At 30.5% G+C, this 22,703-nt stretch overlaps 2 protein-coding genes and 1 long non-coding RNA gene across 3 annotated transcripts; all 3 read right to left on the minus strand.

Annotated features, from left to right (window-relative positions):
- Positions 1-225: 225 nt before the first annotated feature.
- LOC148280643 (uncharacterized) lies at positions 226-7,146 on the minus strand. Its single transcript, XM_088228046.1, has 6 exons — positions 5,906-7,146; positions 4,552-4,732; positions 3,653-3,955; positions 2,658-2,830; positions 2,094-2,380; positions 226-1,806 (listed from the first exon to the last, which is right to left on the minus strand). Exons 1-5 carry the CDS (start codon positions 5,970-5,972, stop codon positions 2,103-2,105), a joined length of 1,002 nt encoding a protein of 333 aa, XP_088084172.1. The 5' UTR covers positions 5,973-7,146; the 3' UTR covers positions 226-1,806; positions 2,094-2,102.
- A 5,201-nt stretch (positions 7,147-12,347) lies between these two features.
- Positions 12,348-15,871, minus strand: LOC148280644 (uncharacterized). The gene is made up of 3 exons (XR_015822553.1): positions 15,781-15,871; positions 15,101-15,290; positions 12,348-12,438 (listed from the first exon to the last, which is right to left on the minus strand). It is a non-coding gene; the product is annotated as an uncharacterized LOC148280644 (long non-coding RNA).
- A 522-nt stretch (positions 15,872-16,393) lies between these two features.
- LOC148280645 (TIP41-like protein) lies at positions 16,394-22,016 on the minus strand. The gene is made up of 5 exons (XM_088228065.1): positions 21,594-22,016; positions 21,302-21,481; positions 17,965-18,175; positions 17,660-17,818; positions 16,394-16,588 (listed from the first exon to the last, which is right to left on the minus strand). The coding sequence occupies exons 1-5, from the start codon at positions 21,761-21,763 to the stop codon at positions 16,484-16,486; spliced, it is 825 nt and encodes a 274-aa protein (XP_088084191.1). The 5' UTR covers positions 21,764-22,016; the 3' UTR covers positions 16,394-16,483.
- Between the last annotated feature and the right edge of the window lie 687 nt (positions 22,017-22,703).

Here is a 22,703-nt window from a genome sequence, read left to right on the forward strand (position 1 = left end):
ATAATTAGCCTTAATAAAACAGTATTAATTTTATAAACAAATCATAACGCCGGTTATCCGCAAGGGTAAGCAGAGAGGATAGAACACCATATCATCCTGTCTTTGCATACAGATCTCGCTTCTTGCGCACATGCATGTGGGCTGATTATTTCGACTTTTTACATTGCCATCTTCAAGTATTTGTTGGATTTTGTATTAAATTTATGAAATATATTTATCTACACTGGAACCGCTTTTTACAAGAGGGATACCTCAGAGTAAGGCACCACAGCTGTAGAGCCTCCCATATGGACAAAAATCATTTTAGGATTATCAATCATGAAGTTAGTTATAGTTTACAGCAAAACAATGGGCCGTTGTTACTCAGGTCGAGAATCGTAAGCGCAAACTGAAACCATCCGTTACACGTTTGTTGTTAAATAAAAAAATTGCAACACTTTGAAATGCCGTATCTACAGCTGTGGTGCCTTATTACTCTGAGGAGGATACATTCCACACAGTACCGTTCAAAAAAGTATACTAAAAAAGAACAATGCTGAATAGATTTCCTTATACAAAAATTAAATTGGGATTTTAAAAAAATCTAAATGTTTGCTATTTATTTCACCTTCATTTTATTCTTAGATCATGACATGAAAATGCAAAAAAATCGTAATAAAGATAATTCACTATCATATATTGTACGCCACGTAAGTAAAATAGCGATGTAGGGCACTCCAATAATGAATAGTATATTCACATTACGCATTATTAAATTGATGTTCAAAACTATATTTAATTTAATTTTTGGACTGTGTTATGTCTAAACCGGGGAAAACGGGGTTCCAATTTATTTATGTATTCATTATATAAACTCTTGTATTTATCCCGTATCACTTTGTAAAAGGGTCTTCAGACAAATAAAAAAATTAAAAAAAATAAATTGTATTAGTTTGAATTCTCTATCCTTACTGTTTTTTTATAAATGTAATTTTATAGTAAAATTACGAGTCTCGAAGATGTCGTGAAAGCGAGGAAACCGCTTACTGGTTATTTAAAATTTGTGGATTTAAGTATCATTCGTCTTTTATTTTTATAATAAATATGTAAATAGATTTAATGTATACAAATGATCCGATTTCTAGTTTACCTAATCTACCTACCTACCTAGTTTAGGAAACCTTCTAATAATGCAAATTTTAATAAGAAAAACTCAATTTAATTTCCTTTATCATCGTGTTGTAATAGAGAAAAATAAATATAAATTCAACATTATATATAAAAATAAATGATTTATTTACCTTATTCTATTATTACAGTAATATAAAGTTTCTTTGACTTTCTAACTACGGTAAGTAACCCTGTTCTAAGACGGTAAAAAATATATTGTTTTACTAGCCAAAAACACAATATGTAATATGTAATATATAGGTATAGTTATAGCCACGTATTTCGGAAAAGATGTATTTTTTACTTACATATTTAGCTTATGTGTTTGCTAACAAATCAATAACATGTTCACATTTAAAGGATAATTCATGTTAGTGATGTTAATAATTATAATCCAGTAATAATATAGCCATCACAGTTCTCAAATATTTTACCAAAACAATATTGTAAGCTGAGCCAGTAAAATAAATAACATTATAAATCAGCTGCATAATATACTTATAATAAAAAATTATATTATAATTTTAAGAGTATATTATTGATTGTTTAACAATATTAATATGTCGAAAGAATGAACAGCACACTCGCGCGCGGTTAAAAGGTCCGGGATCAAATTTTCACCAGATAAGCGGCCTTGAAAATGTTGCCAAATAGAATCTGAAAATAAAAAATCAATAAGTACAAATATGACGTAAGTGCCAAGTATTTTGCGTTTTTCCATTGAATAATGAATGTAATCAGTGTAGAAGTACACGTTAAAAATACATAAAAATTTTATGATCTGTTATTCTGTACGCAGTATATGTTCATTTTCGTTATATATATATTTTTTTGTAGGAGCTTTATCAAAATTAAGTAATAAAATATTTACTTTGCAAGAAAAATAACATTAAATAAGTTTTACGATCAATAAAACATTATGGATTAAAAATTATCTCGACAACCTTGATAAATTAGTTGATGGGTGCAGAAGATACTCCGTAGCTTGGTATGTTTACTGGATGCAAAGTTAACTGTGTGGAACTAGATTGGCTTTCATTAGAAGAACGAGGATCTATGCTTATTTCTGCCGTGTTTTGAGTCTCATTTGACCGTCTCCAAGTTACTCTCGCGGGGAGTTGTTCTGTTTGACGTTTTGACCACGTGACATATACCAGGAAGGAAAATGCCAAAACTACCACCATCATGCCGATCACAATACCGGCAACTGATGCAACAGACAAACTATTTTCTGAAAAACAAATATAATATATTTTTAATGCTGCCTTCTTGTACCACCTTATTCATTCTTGACAAACTAAACACGGAATATTGAGTTAAAAAGTTTTTCTTTACTACAGTATTTCATAGTTTATTAAAATGTGATTTAAATATGCAAAAAACTCAAATTGTTTTCAATTATAAAATATTATAATATAAACTTTACTCTTGTTATGAAATTGAAAATATCAAAAGATGTATTTTTAAAGTACTTTTCCACTTAATGATGACGAAATTTTTAAACTTACCGTTATTTATCAATATGATCATATCTTTGTATTCCTCTTCTTGGATCGCTCCATAGCAATGCCAATTTCCATAGTCAGCCTTGGAAACTTTTGCAATAGTTACAGAACACTCTCCACTAAATAGATCCGCTGTCTCCTTGTAATAATACTCTTGCCCATTTATGATTATAGGACTAAAATAAATAATTTCATTTAATGCAATTTTATAAACTTTTACTAAATAATTATGTTCAAAGTTTGATTAAGTGATCTAAGCTACTCAATAAAGTTAACACATTATGTTATGCAAATTTTACTTTATTTATGTTCCTTTGCTGACACGTACCAAGAATAAGCCATCTTCAAAAATGATAAATTGATTATAACACTTCACATATTAATTTAAAGTATGGGAAACTGTATGGTATTTGTTTTTACAAAATGAAGCTTGATTTTTAACATGCATGTTCCCTTTTCAATTTTTCTATCTGTCTCAGTTGCTATATCTACAATATCACACCTCCGATAAAATAATCACAATTTTAAAAAATCAGATTTTTAGTTAAATATAGATTTAAAAAAAAATTATATACAAAGAATAGGCATAATTCTAGCATAATAAGACGGACAACTGTGAAACTGGCGCTGCAGGTTTGATTCCCGCCAGCTACAAGAAAAAATCCAAGAAAGATCTTTTTCTCAATTGGTCTGGATGTTGTGGTGTATTTTTCATAACTCCCTTCTATATCCTCACTTTCCTACCTGCTGACAAGCCTCTAAAAAATATAGGTCTAGCGGTTTCTTTATGACAGTTGAGATTTAAAAGGGGGAAAAGAAAAACTTAAAACTAAATAAAGAAAAAATGGTTTCAAGACCTTGTGTTATTTTAATTTTTTGGCTTTCCTGGAAATTCTGCTTTTTTGAGCTATGACTATTGTATAAGAAGTGCGATGTCTTGATAAACTCTCAAGATTAATTCCAATATATGTCTGCCATAATATTTAAAAACATCTTACTTGTTTTTGGTAATCATTTTGTTAATTTCAAATCCTGTGTCATCAGGCATAATAAATCTGCAATATTTGAGACTCTGTACTCCGGTTGTGACGCATTGGAGCGAAGTTTCCTCGTTGAGTTTAGCGGCCACTGTCGGTTGTACTGCCGTCAGTGGACCTGTGACCCTGACCTCTACTTTATCCAGGATCTCTAGTCCAGCAGGATATGGCCCCATGTGGCAAGTCCACACGCCACTGTCACTGGGATTACCAACTTTCAGAGTAAACAAACACTCCCCCGCACTGAGCTCAGTATTTGTGTACCTTAGAGAGAAGACAATCAATAATGAAATTTAGTATTAATAATAAAAAGTACCATTTAGTTAAGCCAACATGATTTTTCAAAGGTGCTATGATTTTTTAAAGATTAACATTTAAAAAATCTGATATGCAATATGATGTGAAGAATGGTGTGTTATTACACAAATATATTTTTTTTAACAAAGAAAAAAATATGTCATCAAAATTATATGTTTCGAATAAACCAAAATATAGTTTGAAACGTGATAAACGTAAACGTAAAAACATAACCCAACATGTATCTGTTTTGCATAGTTTTTAATTGATATGGAATACAATATTTTATGTATGAATTTATCAAGGCGAAAATTTTTAATTGATTTGTTTTTGTTAAGGTTCAATTTCTTATTTAAATCTTAAAGTAGAGCAATAATAAAAATAATTTTATGTCTTCTAGTATTTTTACTACAAAACATGGGATATTCATTTTTACATCATTTATCACTCATGCTTTAACTTTCTTTTTATATTTTATAGTTTTTTTGTTTATCATATTTTGGTCTAATGGAATCCCAGAAAAAAATCAACAAAAAAATATAAACTTTATCAATGAAACATACCAATAAAGAGATTCTTCATCCTTCTTAGAATTAACTGTAAACTCTGTACCATTGGGGTGTTTTAACCAGCAGTACGAAATCGTTGTATTAGCTTTGCATGTGTTTATTGTTAATGTTTCATGGACAGCAGATATAACTAATTTCATAGGTGTTTTTACAAAATTACTCACATCTCGAGATGCTGAAATAATTAATAAAAATATCTTGGTAAATATAAGTTTAATTTTTATAAAAATGCAGCAGCAACGAACACAACACACACATGTAACCCAACAGGTGTCTATTTTTAATAATTCTTTCATTAATAACGAGTACAATATATTATTATTTTGATTTTGCTGTTGATTTTCATTGCTACAATTTGTAATAAAATAGTACACAGAAAAAGGCACAATAAGAATGTATGGCTTGTTCTTTTCAATATTGAGTTTATGTTACTCTGCTTAAAAATGCTGAACTTACATGCTGAATCACCTGTTTAAAATAGATAAATTGATAACTTGTTGTTATGTTCTCATTATATTGAATGTTTTGTTGCTTCAGCAAATTAAAAAGAATTGAAAACTAAAACAATCAATCACTAATTAATATGCAATGTAAATTTGTTAGACAACGCTCAGGTACAGTAGGACTTCATTTATCTGAATTCCAGTCACCCGTATTACCAAATATCCGGATCTTTATTGTGATATAACAAATAAATTAGGGCGCTGGCGGCCGCCGCGCCAAAACAATTAACTTTGCTGGACATGTTTAAGTAAGTTTTTAATGTGATTGGCTGTATTATTTCAAAAGCAATAAAAAAAGTGATCTTAAAGTAATTTTTGCATTTTCTTTCAAAACATTGCCTTAAAATTAAGGTTTTATTTATTTATGATAAAATAAATCGTTTTTAACTTTACATATTAAATATTTTATTTTTACAAAAAAATATTCCCAATCAGCAAAAGTGCTGGTATTGGGGGATATAATATATTATGACGCAATAGTTTTAATAAAAAGTCAATAAAATAACATCACATATCACTCGTCACACGGGCTGTAAGAACTGTTTTATTTAGGTGTTTTTTTACTACGTATATGTTTAATATATTTTTTAAGTCATTAGAAAGCAAATTGTAGAAATTTATTGCTGTATACACAAAACTGTTTCTTTTTCTGTTAGTCCTAGATTGTTCACAAGTTAAATCCAATTATCTGGATTTCTGCATATCCGTATAACATCTGGGATTCATTAATTTGGATAATTGTAGTTTTACTGTATTTATATTATTGTAAATAAATTACACCAATATTTTATTTTATAAATAATCGTTTTGAATGTTTTATCATTTTATGAATTGTCTGCACTTGCCTTTGCCAGGAACACTTTCACTTAAAATCACCACCAACAATATCTGGCTTGTTATCCTCGTTAACATTTTGGAGATTTCACTTAATTTGTCCTACGAGATAACTCTTCGAGAGAATGCTACTTTAGCAATGATACATTTTAGTTTGATAGTACCATTTTATGTGTTAAGGTTAGGGGTCACACAAGTGCTAGGTTCACTTTGGTTTAGTATATACTACCCTCTTTCTCAGATATTCTGATAATATTGATCATAAATCATTGAATTTTGGAGATTAAGGGCAGTGAAGATAGCCCCCAAATGATAATTTATGGCTAATTATTGTCATTGACACATGTAGTATTGTTGTTTGTTAAAATTTCAAGTGACATTTACCAGCTATCTTGATAATTTTATTTATAATATTTGTAAATACATAAATTATAAACATAAATATTTAGAATCTTCATAAGATTTGTTTACTGATAATTCAATATGTATATTTTACATTTTCAGATCTAAAATCCGTGTTATTTTATTGTTATTAAATTACTTATGTTTTAAATGTACTGAAAGCTGTAATCCAATAATGACGAGTATTTGAGTGTTGAATATATTTCATTTCATTGTGTGTTTTTAAGCTTGTAATTCTATAATTTTGAATGTGATTGCAGGCCAATATCAAAAGTAGATATTCTCATGCACTATTTATTGCTGATTTATTTGATCATAATTGAGTTGTAGAGTTACAAAATCCATGCTGACTCACTTTTATTGTAATACGTACATTCTAGAACAATCAAGTACCCGCTCTTGACAAACTTTGAAATAAAAAGTTTTTTTATGATTTGTAACTTTACAGCTCAATTGTAATTAAAACATCACAGAGTAAGTAAACATACTTACAGGTTTAAATAACATAATTTTAATTGATAGCACTCGATTAGCTGTCATTCTCTGGATGTTTTTAAAAAAAAATTTAACCCCCAAGCCTCTATTCAGACAGGATATTAAAGGAAGTTATAAAATATGTATACACCACTGCTCCCAGAACAATTGAGAAAAAATACTGTATTTTATTTTCTTGCAACTGGCGGGAATTGAACCCGCGATATCTATTTTTTAAGTATATATATATATATATAAACATATATTTTTTAAAAATATTTATTTATTGAAATCTACAGTCATACATACAATAATACGATTATAATATTTAATAGATACTTAATACTAGACTAAAAATTATTTCAAAACTTTAATTAATAATATACCTAATGTGTTATAAATAAAGTTATATTATAGAATAATAGAATTTTTAATAGAACCATAAATGAAATGTTTGTACATATTTACCATTGTAAATTTAAAATAAAATGAAAAAATAATATTGTATTTACTCATCACATCATTCACGACGACAATGCCTGCATGCTGTCGCTGATTTTACTTTTGAATTTATTATTAATCAAGTTGAATATATCACCCGCAATGTCTCCAATAATATTATTATACAAGTTGCAAATTCTATGTATGCATGAATTTTTTGCTGCATTAGTGTTTACATCGGTGCAGTAAAATAATTTGGTGTGACGGGTGCGTTTAAAAGGTACATGGAAATTAATTAAACTAAGTAAATTGGGGCAGTCAGGAATGCCATTTAAAAGCTTAAATAGAAACTTTAAGTAAGCAATCTGTCGTCTATTATCCAAAGAGTTTATTTTAAAATGTACTCTCGCTTCATTATAATTGTTGAATTGGAAATTATTTCTGTTTTAATAATTCATTTTGGACTTTTTATATTTGTGAGCAGATTAAATTTATTGGTTGTTTGGAAGAAATTGCCATTTGGCAATAAGCCCGCCAATGTACAAATAACATTATGTACAAAAAGTTAAATAAATAAAGTTGCGTGTTCAAGCTGACTTCTAACAAATGCGTAATACACAATTTTTATGGTATTTATATCTTTAAACATTTTAGTGACTCTAGTGACAAAACCTAACATTTTGAATGCATCACCTGTAATATTTTTCGCAGTTGGCCGTCTGTCATTTAATTTAATAATTCATCTTTGACATATTTTTTTAATATTCCATAACACTTTTCAGTTGACAATGTGTCACACATGAATTTATGATTTGTATACACATAGTTTAATTTCTTCAAATTGCATTATGATTTATTTGTGCATTTATCTTGCCCATCAAAATTTATGGAATTTCTAGATAAAGTATATGTACAATTCTAGATATACATAATAATATATTATCTTTATATGAGAGTTGAATACAAAATTAATATTCTTACACGCTTTACTGTATTATTTGTTACTTATTGTATCCAATGAAGAATTAAATAAACTTTTGCATCATTAAAAATCTACCTGCATACATTTATTAATTTTTACTTACAGATTAAATGATTTTTGGTAGTTTCTTTCAAGTTCAATACTCTACGCAGAAGTCCGAGACTACCGTCTTCCGATTTAGTTCCCAAATTGCAACGCCAATTCCCAAAATCTGATTTAACCGGATTTTGAATAGTCATTCCACAGTCTTTGTTCTGAAGACCACTTCCATAGTAACTGAAAAATTGCTTAGTAAAAACACATATTTTCTTTCAGGGTTTCCAATACTGCATTAATATTATTTAAAAAAAAAAAAGAAAACAAATATAAAAATAATATTTAAAAAAAACAATGGAAAAAAGAGTTACAAATAAGAGTTGTTTATACCTGTAATGGTTGTTCCCAAGACCATCCGCCAGATTAAAACCCTTTCCATCATTCATTCTTTCGAAACGACAAAACTGAACATTTTTTTTTGAATATTTCAAGTTACAAAACATATGAATTAGATTTTTAGATGTGTCCTGTATATAACCAAAATCTATATCTTCACCTGTAAAATTAATCATTAATCACTTATGTGATCAAAACGGTAAAACGACTTACACATAATAGGATAATAATAATAATATATTTTTATGGAGCTAAAAAACCTATCTCCTTTGATTACAAAATCAAAAATATTAATTTAGATTAAGTCAAGTCTGTTAAGGACCTCGGAGTTATCATGGACTATAAACTTACATTTAATGAACATATTGATACTAAGGTTAATAAGTCCCTAAAACTATTAGATTTTGCTAGCAGAACGTCTAATGACTTTACTAATATTATGTTCACAGTTATAGCTCTATTGCTCACTTGTTTGTTCTCATTTAGAATATGCCTCCGTGATCTGGTTTCCCTTCTATGTAGGCCGGATAAATCATATTGAATCGGTGCAAAATCGTCTTATAAGAAAAGTAGCATGGATGTGATTGGCCTCGAGAGGGGAGACTACACTTACAAAGAAGTGGAGTCAATGTTAAAAATCTCAAGTCGACAAAAACGTTGAAAGACCACTGACTTCATTTTATATTTAATTTACTAAACGGCTTAGTTTATGTACCACGTTACAGGAACAAGTGGAATTCAATGTTCCGATCCGCCAGTTGCGAAATAATAATGTGCTGTTCGTCGATCAGCACAGCACAAACTATGGCTTGCATGCACCAATGTCCTTCAATAAATTCAATAGAATGTTCTTCATCTCTGTTGTAATATGTTAATGATAATGTCCGTGAAAATCACCCCCCGATAGTCCGTGAGTTTGCAATTTTGATCCCAAACGTCAGTTAGTCTACCATGCAAATGAGTTTTAAATACCTTTTTGACACCACAATAGGCCAGTAGGCCCAATTATAGCGGTGAATTACATCACAGAACACCCGGGCTTGAGAAAAATCACATTTAATTTTTGTGTTCTCACCGGGAATCGAACTCGGATTTATTTAGATTTTTTCACATTTTATATGTATTGTATTATTTTAATATTATACATATTTTCACATACTTACTATTTACGGATATTGTTTTTTTAATCGCAATTTCTTCTACCTGTCCAGGCTCTCCTGTCACCAAGGTCCAACCACCTTGTAAATTGTTATTAATTTTGGGAACGCTCATTTTACAGTCACCGTGAACGAAAGAGTCAACATTCGATTTATCCTGTGAAATATAACAGTATTCACTAAGCTGATTCGTAAAATTTATAACAGCTGGAGTGTCTTCTTCAATCACGAGTGGTATTTGTTCCTCATTCAATGACATATTTGTATCTGTAAAATAAAAATATAATTTATTTTACAATATTTTTGTATGGCTTTGTAAGTATGAGATTCTGATCTCTGGTGAAAATCCTGAATAAGGAAATCGAGCAGAGATAAGTCCACCCCGTAGTATAGTGGTCGGCGCGTTCGCTCGCAATATTTCACTGTCTCGGACTGGTGTATGACTCATCTCTTGGTATTTTTTGAGTGGTCATTTTCCAGGATGTTAACCCTTTGCACTCGAATGCCGTTATAGAGGCGGCATGCATGGTTTGCCGTATTACATGGGTGCCGCCGCTATGGCAGCAAGAAAATAAAGTCTTATTTCTCAATATTTGAGGGTAATTACTTGCAAACCCGGCAAAATCCAAAATTAAAAAAAAGTGAGATATTAATTAAAACTTATTCAGAATACATTTTTTTACAGTAATTTTAACATTGTCGGTTAAAAATACGGCTTAATTTGTACGACTTGACTTTTAAATTATCGGCTTTGTTGCAAACATGGCAACCTCTACTTGAGTATTGCCAAGTTGGTAACGAATAAAATAACATTTATTATTTCACTACTGTTTCTTGACATAATCATGCTTAGGTCATCTCTGCTTATGTATAAAATATTTACCGATTATAATAAAAAAAATAAGTTTTAAAAAAAGTTGAAGTTAAGTATTGTGTCAGTTTTTTGTGATTTACTCAAAATAAAGAAAGACGGATTTTGCCGGGTTTGCAAGTAGAACCCTCATTTGGGGTTTTACCGTTTTAAATATTATTTAACTCTCCCCCCCTGGTTACGTGTAGCTAGTACACATCGCATCTGATAACTTGTATGTCTCTGTAAATATAATAAATACTGGGTTAAGATATTCGGCATTCCTGTTCAATTTATTATTGAATAATAAATACTTATTGGGCACAGAAAAAGCATTATATTAGAAATTTAAGATAAATCACCGATGGAATCAAGAGCTTACGAATGTGTCGCAAGTGGCAGCGTATGAAGTAAAAGGCTACCGAATATACGATTGTTTCACACGTCTTATTCAATACTACAGGTATATTTTATTATTATAACAGGATGCAAGCTAGCCTGTACCACAGCCACAAACCGCCAGGTGCTCTCAGTTGATCTTAGAGATCCGCTAGGGGTGGACAGTTCGCTCGCTCTGTGAGCGTTAGCAATTGGTTTTTTCATATTTTTAGCGATTATATTTGAAATATTATCACCTTTTACTTCAAATATAGTTGATTGAGTAATTGTCCATGAATATGCCATTTTTCAGAATTAAAATCCCTCATTTCTTTATGTGTATTGATTATACAGGGTGTTCTTTAAACCCTGTCACATCCGAAACCACGATGATCAGAATGGGCAAGAAGACATATAAGCATATTTAAAAAAATATTTAGAACAAAAAATTAAAAAAAAAAAAATATTAAAAGAAACAAACGGTTGCTTACTTCTGCAGGGGAGAAGCGAGGGGGGCGTGGACGCGCAGTCGGTGGTGTATCAGACTCTCTCCTCCTCCTCATTTCTCCCCTGTAAAAGTAAGCAACCATTTGCTTTTTTTGATATAATATTTTTTTTTTTAAATATTCGTTCTAAAAATGTATTTCAATGTGCCAATATGTCTTCTTGCTCATACTGATCATCGTGGTTTCGGATGTGACGGGGTTTAATGAACATCCTGTATAGCACGGGAACGCGCAGATTTTTTTGAGCACACTAGGATGGTTTTGCACATAAATATATTATGTATCTGTGAACGAATTATTATTAAGTCGCAAGGGGACACATTTACTTTCCCGGTACATTATTACCATATGGTATATAAGCTAACTGTGCTGAGAAATATCATAATTCAATGCGAACTGCACTGGAATGTTGCAGATACATTTCAATAATGTTTTTGATATTTTTCGTTTGAAAATATCTTATCAAAATAGAGGAGTAGTTGGTTATGAAAAATTCCGGGTGGAAGAAAAGAAATACGATTATATTGCGAAACGTGTGAAAATAAACCTGGACTTTAATGTAAAATACCATACTACGTAAAACTTTAAATAAACCATTCTATTCCGTCCATACTTATTTTGATAAAACAAAATAAATAATTTTTATGAATTTAATTATATGTCTAAGTAAAATGGTTTTTTCTTTCTTTAAAAATGCCTTGAGTTGGCATTATGTACAAAACAAAAATCTTTCGAGTGCAAAGGGTTAAGATATTAGCGATGATTAAACTTTTAAAATATTGTGCACCTACCACGAACAATGAGACTAAATATTCCCTCTAAAGTCTTGTTGCCTCTCATAGAAATTAGTTTCCATCTTCCTGTGTCAGACTTTTCAACATTTTTTATCCGAAAGCCACATTCGGATTCCCATTTCTCAATCCTAGAAATTCATCATACATGATAATATTTTTACTGTCTGCTACATTGAAAGCACTACCTCCACATACCCGAAAACTATTTTAAAGATCTTCCCATTGGTTTCGCTCATATTAAAAAAACAAATATTTTTTGATATAAAAACGAATAACATTCAAAAATTTCAATTTCATAAACCGCAAAATTTAATTGAACTCTACCATTTTCTTTGCCCCTTTCACTGTGTATTTGAAAATTTGTATGGAAGACTATGTTGGATATTGTTATTCTTTCATTACGACCACATTTCAATTACAAGATCAGTTGCAAAAAAATCTGTGTTGATTGGATTTGAACAATTATTTTAATTCCACCAATGCCCCGCATATACAAGTCACCAAAATATTAATCCCGTAATCATGTTAATTACATAGAATATTTCGAAGTTATCAGCTACTACTGTCTACTATCAAAAATAACAATTGGCAGTTGTGTCAAAACCTATTATCTTCTTCAATTATCTTTTTTGGGTATCATTCTGGTTATAAAGCCGGTAAACATATCGCTAGCCCAAAGCAACAGTGAGATATCTCTGAAGAACTTATTCTCAGATAATAGGACTTTGAGGTGTGCGAAGGGTCTGACGGAATTAAATTATTTCAAGTAGATTATGAATAGGTACTATCTTTTCACATAGGTTAACTATCTAACTTCAATATTTTATTATTTGAAAACATGAATTTATTTGAGTTATTAACATATCTCTGCATTGTATCTCGAAATCGGAAATTTCGGGTTTATCTTACTGTTGCTTTGGGCTAGCTATATTAAGTTCTTAAAATAATAGACATTTTCAGGAAAAAAAAATCAAAATTGGATTTTGTAAAGGAGAAGAAAAAAATTGACTGCTCCCACTGACTGTTGTTGTTCAGATGGTAACATGAAATTGAAATTTTTATTGTGATTTTTATTTTTGTATTTTTAAATAATACGAGTATGTATGCTCCCGCTTTTAGTAATAAATAAATAAAAATATGCATCTAAATGAAAACATTTTCTAGTCCTTTAAAATCCTTTAACTAAGTCATTATGATATCCTTTAAACTACTTAGGTTTTTTTGTTTGGAAAAAGCAAAAGTTCAACAGATTACTGTTATAACTAACTTAAACTAAAATGAAATATGTAACTGATCAATAATATTCTTGAAACTAATGACACTGTCGGAAAGAAGAACTGTTAATGATCATTAGATCATTTATTATTAAGTTCTATTAACTAAGAACTATTAAGTTCTTTATAAAATAATTCACTCTATTATGACTTCCCTAATCTTCTATACCTTATAAATTTTAGAGTACCATCAACAAACACAAGATGCACAGATCTTTTTCATATTCATACTACGTTTAACCATACCAAGAATACACAATCTATGTAACACTTATTGCGTACTGCAGATATTTTGTCCAATTCTTTAAACTCATATAAGTTTGCTTTATGTAATAAATTTCTGGCAGCAAGGTTGTGTGATATATTCTTAAGTGTTATAATTTACTCTACTCTCATACTACTCTGTATTCATTGCAATACCTAGGATCTTTTCTTATTAGTTTTTTTAATGGCATATCTCTTTCTTATTTCTTTTCCTAATAGCATATCTCTTATTTAATTTTTAAAAAATATTATTTCATGAGTTTTTTTTAGATTTTTTAATGTTCTATGCTTATTTCAATACACAATAAACTTGACAAGTGGGTGATGTCAAATGAGTTCTAGACCAGATCGGTTAAAACCTAACCCCTGAATTATAAACATTTCTACTAACAAGAGGAAGTGTTTCTCAATTTGTGAAGAAGTGGAAATTATTAGTGAAATCGAACGTGGCGCGAAAAATATGGAAGTGTGTACAAAGTTTTCTCTTTCTTCATCCACAGTGTCAACATTGTGGAAAAATAATGATGTTTATTTGTCTGCGTTTGAAAAAAATATCACAGACACAAAAGAATTTAGAAAGTGCGATCGTACTAATGTTGGTGAAGCATTGCTCCAATGGTTTTGTATCCAAAGAAACGCAGGATTTTCCATCGATGGACCAATATTGAAGGCGCAAGCGGAAAAGTTCGCAAAACAATTTGGAAACAACGATTTTAAATGTAATTATGTCTTCATGTGATAGTTACGTTTGTAAGTATTTATTATAATTTTCCCTAAAATTTTTTTAAAAACTTCTGTGTGAATTATGTTTACACATATGTATTTACTTGTTTACTTAGTGACAATGTGCAATAGCGATTGTATAAAAAAAACCTTTCTCTGGTATAACGAGTAGCGCTTATAACGAGCAAATTAAATAGGTCCCATCTTCCTCGTATTAACCAAGTTCTACTGTAAATGTATTTTAAAAATATGTTTTCTTATGAGTTATATGTTGGAATATGTATTTGAATGTATCAAATGCTATATTTTATTTCTTACTTTATATCTTTTATCTATATACCATACTAGTAAAAACCCTCCAGGCGATTATGTGAATGAAATAATATTAAAAAAAAAAAATAAGAAAAGAAGTAATGTATCAGTTTAATATTTTTGTCAGATAAATTAAGGTTTTAAACCCTTTGCCTATGCATGTAAGCTGAAAATAGATTCATTGAAAAATAATTGCACACTTACATAATATACATACCTTCCATTATTACCCGAGCTCATGTCGATTTCTTGAAAATTGGGTTTTAATAGTATACATTTATCTTGATTTACATGTGTTTTCAAAAGCTTAATGCTTACAGTTTGTCCTGCTGTGACATTAGCCTTGTGTGGAAATGCTAAACCATGTTGTATAGCATATGGATTTTTGAATTTGAGACAAGTAACATCTAAACAATAAACTACTGTTAAATTCAATAAAAAATAATGTAAAATCAATTCATAAAATTGCACACCGAAACACTTAATATAATGTAAATTATACCTATAATTTATAAGTTTATTAAGGAATATATCTACGGGTGGGGGGGAACAATCACATAAGTCAAAACGCCTTACTATTCAGGAGACAGTTCCTTGTCACAAACATTACGGGAATCAAATTCAACGTTGAAAAAATGATCTTTTTTTTCCATACCTTAGGAATTGGATTATTGCTAATAATTGGGAATACTTAGTTAGGCGATAACTCTTCAATGTTACGCTGTTTAAGGCATAAAGTTAGAAAAGGTTCTTCGAGATAACTTTTTTGTATTTGATAACTAATAACTTTATTTTGTGTAATAAAGTATAATGATAATATTATCCTTAATAATGTTATTTGACTTATGTGTTTTGGAACACGTATGAACATAGTTGCATACTATAAGATGAGCTTACCCAGATTTAAGAAAGTAAAAAATAAAGATGTACAGACAAGGAATACACAAAAGGTTTCCATTTTTATGAGTAACGAATTAATTTTATGTTTTCTCACAGTGCCAGATTGGAACTATTGATCTCCAGGTATCAGTATAATTTAAGTTGATTACAACTAAGTATTGGTAAATTTAATCATTGAATCTTGTAAAATCTTGTATGATAAAATTATCAATAATCTTAAGTGTAAATAAATTATGTATGATAAACATATCTAATCGAGAATCGGGTTGTGGTCACATGGCTTAAAAAAAATAATCAAATTTAAGAGACTTGCAAGTGTTATTGACTGCAAGTTCTCAATTTAAGTATCTAAATTATTTTTTTTGGTGTCCCATTTATCATTTTATGTCTGCCTCTTTATTTTATACCATGGGATTATTCACAGATACTACACAATGCGTTTGTGTAAGTATTGCAAACACTTTAAAAAATCCACCAGTATGTATTCTTGTTACTGTAAAATTCTTCATAATTTATTGCTAATTATTGCGATCGCAATGATATATACTGACGATATAGTGGTGGTACTGCAATTGGGTTAAATTACAGTAAATTAGAAATAAGCACTCACTTTCCGTACAAATATTTTATTATTTACAATAATTATAATTAGACATATTGTACAAGATAATGTGAACTTAATAATATATCGGGAAGTGGATTAAGATATTGCTGGGGATGGAAGAACTATTTTATATAGGAGCTGAGACAGTATGGGCACGTGTTGTGCGAGTTCATTGGGTTCTATTAATAATGATGAAGGTATCTGAAACAAAATAAACATGAAAATAATACTTTGAATATTTTTAAATCTGAGAATATCATACAAAACATGTTTTAGATTAAACAAGTCTTAAAACAATTAAGACGATCGAAAAAACGTTTACATTGGAAGGTGTCACATACAACTATAGCTCTATTTCTTCACAAAAAATCAAAGAAACACGGTCATTCAAACATAGGCAAAATATTACACTGTGTGTACAGTGACCACTTAATTCACCTGTCACCACTGAGGTATGATTAAATAGAGATGATGCTTCATAGAACGATATGCTAAAATTATGTTTGAAATTTTCATGCCGCATCAACATTGCCGTGTAAAACGAGTAGTAGAGTTAAAAAGACTCTACGCCGGTTTATTGTAAATTCAAAGCTGTAGGGCCTTTTACGCTGCTTCACATTTCCTGACCGCTGCGTGTTAAACACTATTTCCCACCAAATACAAGATAAGTTCCGGAACCTCAGTTGAATGGAACACAAGACAGGTGCTTATTGCCGTATCTAGTGTATGCATATAATATATCAATAGCTGTCGCTTCAATAATTCTTCTATAAAAATTGTTATTCTTAAATTTTAATTCAAATTTAATTGAATATTCCATAGAATTACTTTTGTAAAGTGCCCTTGAGGTTGTTATCATGAAAATGGCACTATTCTATACTGTAAGTTGTCTATGATTATACATGAAACATTTTAATATGTATAAACTATATATGTAATATATTTTCTTTACTAATTTTGTACAATTTGTGGAAATCTGTTATTGGTTCTGAGTTTATCCAATACATTTTATCTATTGTTTACTACAAATATGTATGCAGAACTGTTGGTTTCCTAAATAAAATAAAATACTTCTAAATTAGTCCTTTCTTAAAAAGTAATTTACATTATCTTTCAATCTATGTGTGAATGTTTTATTTTATTACATTCTTAATTCTAATTACATAAAATGTATATTTTTTGTCATTGATTTTGCTTTGCTGATTATAATACCTAATGTCTTTTTTACTAATCAAATAGAAGACAATCACTGAATGTGTTGAGTTAGCTCACCTTCAGATCTGGTATGTCGGCTGCTCTTTCTGTGTATTCTACTAAGACGTGTGGTGCGTTCAGTTGGTAGAACATTCTAGTGTCGTGTATTTTGGTCAGTACTCCATCTACTCTAAGGAAGTATCTAAGGAGGACAAACCAACTCGATGGCATTACTCTCTGCAATTTAAATTACATAGGAGATTAATTAAAAAGAGTTTTCTACAAAAAAGATAGCAATATGTTTTTTAAGTCAACATTCCTGGATGAAATATTGAGTTTAGATTAACAAAATTGAGATCCTACATAAAAAAAAAAGTACTTACTATTTTCACAGAACAAGCTGCTATTCCATGGTCATGGAGTTCGTCTTCAAATAATGAAAGATCGTGGTAAAATGTTATTTGCTCGCGCTTTTTTAAAACTTCAATGTCAATTTTTTCTTCTGTTGGAACAAGGTCCAAGTCAATTAGAGTTCCTTTGTAATCTGTAGTAAATGTCCAATCAAATGATTTTGCTTTTTGCTCCAAAACAGGTCTGAAACAATTATTTTACAAGGTAAAGAACAGAAACTTTCTATCAGCCACGCTGTATTTGGAAATATTTAATTTTTAAGTGACTTGATAAAAAAATATGTACGCAAATAAAGTTACAGCGGAGTGAGGATATATAAAATATGATAATACTGTAATTATCATATTAATATTTTTTTTGCACCAAAATAGACGGTAAAAAAAACAATAAAAGGAATAACTTGCTAAGCTTCTATTTTAGAGGCTTGTCAGCAAGAAAGAAAGAGAGAATATGGAAGGAAGTAATAATGTCCAAATAAATCAATTTCAACAAAGACGAAGAAATTATCATTGAAATATATATCAACCGAGATGAAGGAATCTATCTGACTATCGTAGGCAACTGAAATGGCTCAATATTGCCTACTTGCCTACTTTACAAGGCATCAGGTTCTCACATCCTGGTTGTCCACTGTTGATTGTTTGTCAACAGTTCATGTCAGAACTACGGAATGCAAACCTGACTTGTAAAGATGCACAGGATCTGGCAGCCAACAGAGAGGTTTGGTGGCTGTTTGTGGACATCATATACTCCAACTAGGAAGCAGACATGAAATGATGATGAGTTTTGTCATTTGCTAAATATATTTTTGTTCTATTTGTTATGCATATACTTGGCTTATGCTGTAAGTATATTAAAATTGAAGTTTAAAAACCATGCATTTTTTTTTTTAAATATGGTAACAAGATTATTCGTTATCACTATCAGACGTATCCGTTTACGTACATTTGGTACAACATCGTTTTCATCAATACTGGGATATTCAGAGCCTGTGTAATATTTATTTCTTAATTCTTAGGTTTACTGGATTTAAACAAAAATAAGGTTATCGATCGCTGTCTGTTTTTTTTTTAGTTTCTTTGTATGACTTGGTAAGGTTGAGTTCGTTCTACGTTGTGATCATTTGTTATTATCGTTGTTATTAAATACACTAATAGCATTAAGCTGATGCGTGTACATCTAATACACTGTGTTTTAAATATAGAAAACATAAATGGGAAACACAACAAATTTACATGTTCGTCCAGGTGGTTTACGAATACATTAATACAGTTTCCTGGAAAGGTGTTCCATTGCTCTACAATTCAGTTTGTCAGGAAGTTCTTCCAGGGGTTGGGTGTGAATGAAGTAGTTTTTTATTTTAATTAATGACCTCTGAGATTGTGTGGGGAATAGTGAATATTGATTTTGACATCTGTAGATTATATTGTTCTGCAAATATTTTGAATACTATCCATAATAAGAATTTATAAAAATAAAAATAGTCTCAATAAAATTACTAAGCCGTCTCCGCTCTTTCAGTATACTCAAACCAAGCTCCTTTAAGTGGTTGTCATATAATTTATTCCTTAGAGATACTAACATCTTAGCTGCTGCCCTTCTCTAGACTTTCTCAAACAACTCTGTTTTTTTTTTTAATAAGGACTCCAGGATTATGAAGGCTATCTTCACCGGTACATACCGAGACAGTATACTTAACTTCTGTACTATCTCTTATACCTCGGTATGTTCTACTGACTTGTCATCTCGACATCATATGATCTAATCCAACCAATTAATGACCCCGAAAATGAGTGAACGTTCCTTACTTAATTAAAATGTAAAATAGTTCTCATTTATATTTTAAATAGGCTTCTGTGATAAAAAGTGCCCACTTCAAAGAGATTATAAACTCCAATAAATCCCAATTCAAGCAAGAAATGCTCGCTTGAACATAATTTTGATATAACTTTTGACAATTACCAAGACGGTATGCTTAAATTTCGTCTGTATTTATCTATCAAGCGATTACAAAGCCGACTCTTTTAATGTCTCGATACACACTCAGGAAAATAGTAAAACATATGGAAAAAAAAAATATTATTAACTAAATTAATTTTTTATAGTGGCAACATTTTTACGCCTAGATGCTCATTTATGTTATTAGGGCAGAATCTAGTCACATTATCTGTACATTCAGGTGTTCGTTTTAAAACTGATAAGTTATGTCAGAATTTAATGCGACTTCAAAATTACTTATTTCTCTCTTATATTTCTAAGAGAAAAAAGTGCTAACCTCAAAACAATTAAAAAATTTAATAAATTTCAATTGTAGGAAAAATTGCTCGGTGGAACAAAATTTTGGTCACTTCTAATATGAGGGTACTACTTGCAAACCTGGCAAATCCAACTTTCTTTATTTTGAGCAAATCACAAAAAACTGATTTGACTTGACTTCAACTTTTTTCAAAACTTATTTTTTTTATTATAATCAGTAAATATTTTATACATAAGCAGAGATGACCTAAGCATGATTATGTCAAGAAACAGTAGTGAAATAATAAATGTTATTTTATTCGTTACCAACTTTGCAATACTCAAGTAGAGGTTGCCATGTTTGCAACAAAGCCGAAAATTTAAAAGTCAAGTCTTACAAATTAGGCCGTAATTTTAAACTACAATGTTAAAATTATTGTATTTTTTTTTTTCTGAATAGGCTTCAATCAATATCTCACTTTTTTTTAATTTTGGATTTTGCTGGGTTTTTGTAAGTAGTACCCTCATATGTAGATATGCGTACCGAGGGGTACTAGACCCGCCGATACATACTGACGACATACCTCAAAACTTGAAGGTGAGGGGATCGGTAGTGTATCTTCGTAATCGCTAAGGAGAATTTATCTTCAACTAGACCGTCATGGTGAAGGTATGACGTCCTTAACTTCCCATTATAATCGCGGCTCAGATAGACAATTTGACATGTCAATTTTAAAATATTTATTGGATTTGGTGTCATGCCTGTCTTTTACGGTCTTGCTTGTTTTCTGTATCCATCAATATTCGAATCTTTTTAGCCTTTCTTTCGCCGTCCATTCGCTCTACATGTCCAAACTAACGCAGAACGCCTTTCTTGATTGTGTCGATAACGGTTATCTCAGCCGTTATAATGCATGGAACTCTAAATTTTTATAAAATTATTTATAAGTTTACTAGCCAGTTGCAGGCCTTCAAGGATTGAATCTGCTGTTATTGTAGGCCCTCAAAAAAAATGCACCGTGTTCTATTGAAACTGTGTAAAACAGTAGTCCTTATATTATAGTAATAAGTTACCTGGATTCTTGCCATTCCTCAGCACAAGCGACCTGGACGGGCGGTCGCCCGGTGTCTACACACTTCAGGGCATCTATCGGATTAAACTCGATTCGCCCGCCTCCAGAATATACTAAGGACAACTTGTTGTTCGGAAACACCATATCAGGCAAGTGGGGAAATTCCAGAGCTTTATTATATCTGAAAATCAAACAATATAAAATAAAGTATTGGCTACTATATAAAGCGTATAAAAACCTAGTAATCAGACGTTTTAAAGCAGATCGAGTTAAACGTAGCTTTTAAAACTTACTGGCAAAACTGACAGGCAGAATTTACATCGGATTTGCATTTTTCGAGATTGTGGCAAATGCTTGCCAGAATATGAGACTGGTGATATGATATAGACCAATCTCCAAAACGTGTTTCTTGAGTGTTTATCGGAAGCCTATGTATTTCTTTAGCACTGCTAGCAGAGTTCATGTTTATTTTCGATAGCTTCGAGCGTATTTCTTAATTATTATAATAAAATTGTATTTTGTTTTAAAATAATAAAGTTATAAAATTAACGGTTATTTTGTTTATGTTTTTAGTTTAAATATTTTAATTAGATCATGGTTCACAATTTTGGAAAAACTTTGGATTTTTACGGTAAATAACTCTTTTACTTTTGACAGCCGGTAGCGCGAATATCTTTAATCTATGGATATCTTTAGTCTGTGATCTACAGAGCGATGCGCGATGAATTTTTTTTTATGAAGTGCATACCCGGTTATTACTTTTCTAAAATAATTCGATTTGTAAAATATATAAATATAAATCGACGGTTTAGAAATAATAATCGATTCTCGAATTATCAACATTCTTAATCTGCATTTAGTGGTGCATTAGAAACTGCAATGGGTTCACCTGTTGCATCGTATCTTGGTAATCTCAAAGTCTGAGACTAATCATCGTAGACATGAAGTCCTCTCCAATGAGGAACATCAGTCCTACTGGAAATTGTATACGAGAAATGTTTTCTTACGCTTGGTAAAAATTAAAACATTCAATTATACGGCAAAGTTTCTTGAAAATGAACGAAAAAATATTTTAATAAATACGAACTACTTTGAACGACGTCACTAGTTCAAATGAATCAATGGTAAGAGAGTTGTAGAAGATTACCGGTTCACTTATCGTCAACGAGGCAATCGGCAAAACTGACCGAGAAGAAGCGGAAAAAAACTTGAAACTTCTCACGCGGAGTAATTTCAGAAATATAAAACTTTAAAAACCAGAACGCTGACAACACGACACATAATTTTTTGAAAAAATGGCTTCATTTAATAGTCTATTAACAAATAAAAAATATTTAAAAATCACTGATTTTCCCAATTAACGCTTTACAGGCCTAGGCCTCAAAGCTAGCTTTGATGCCCCA

Source organism: Micrasema longulum, unplaced genomic scaffold, assembly GCF_059751315.1.
Source record: "Micrasema longulum isolate JH-2025_06_02 unplaced genomic scaffold, ASM5975131v1 h1tg000559l, whole genome shotgun sequence".
NCBI lineage: Eukaryota > Metazoa > Arthropoda > Insecta > Trichoptera > Brachycentridae > Micrasema > Micrasema longulum.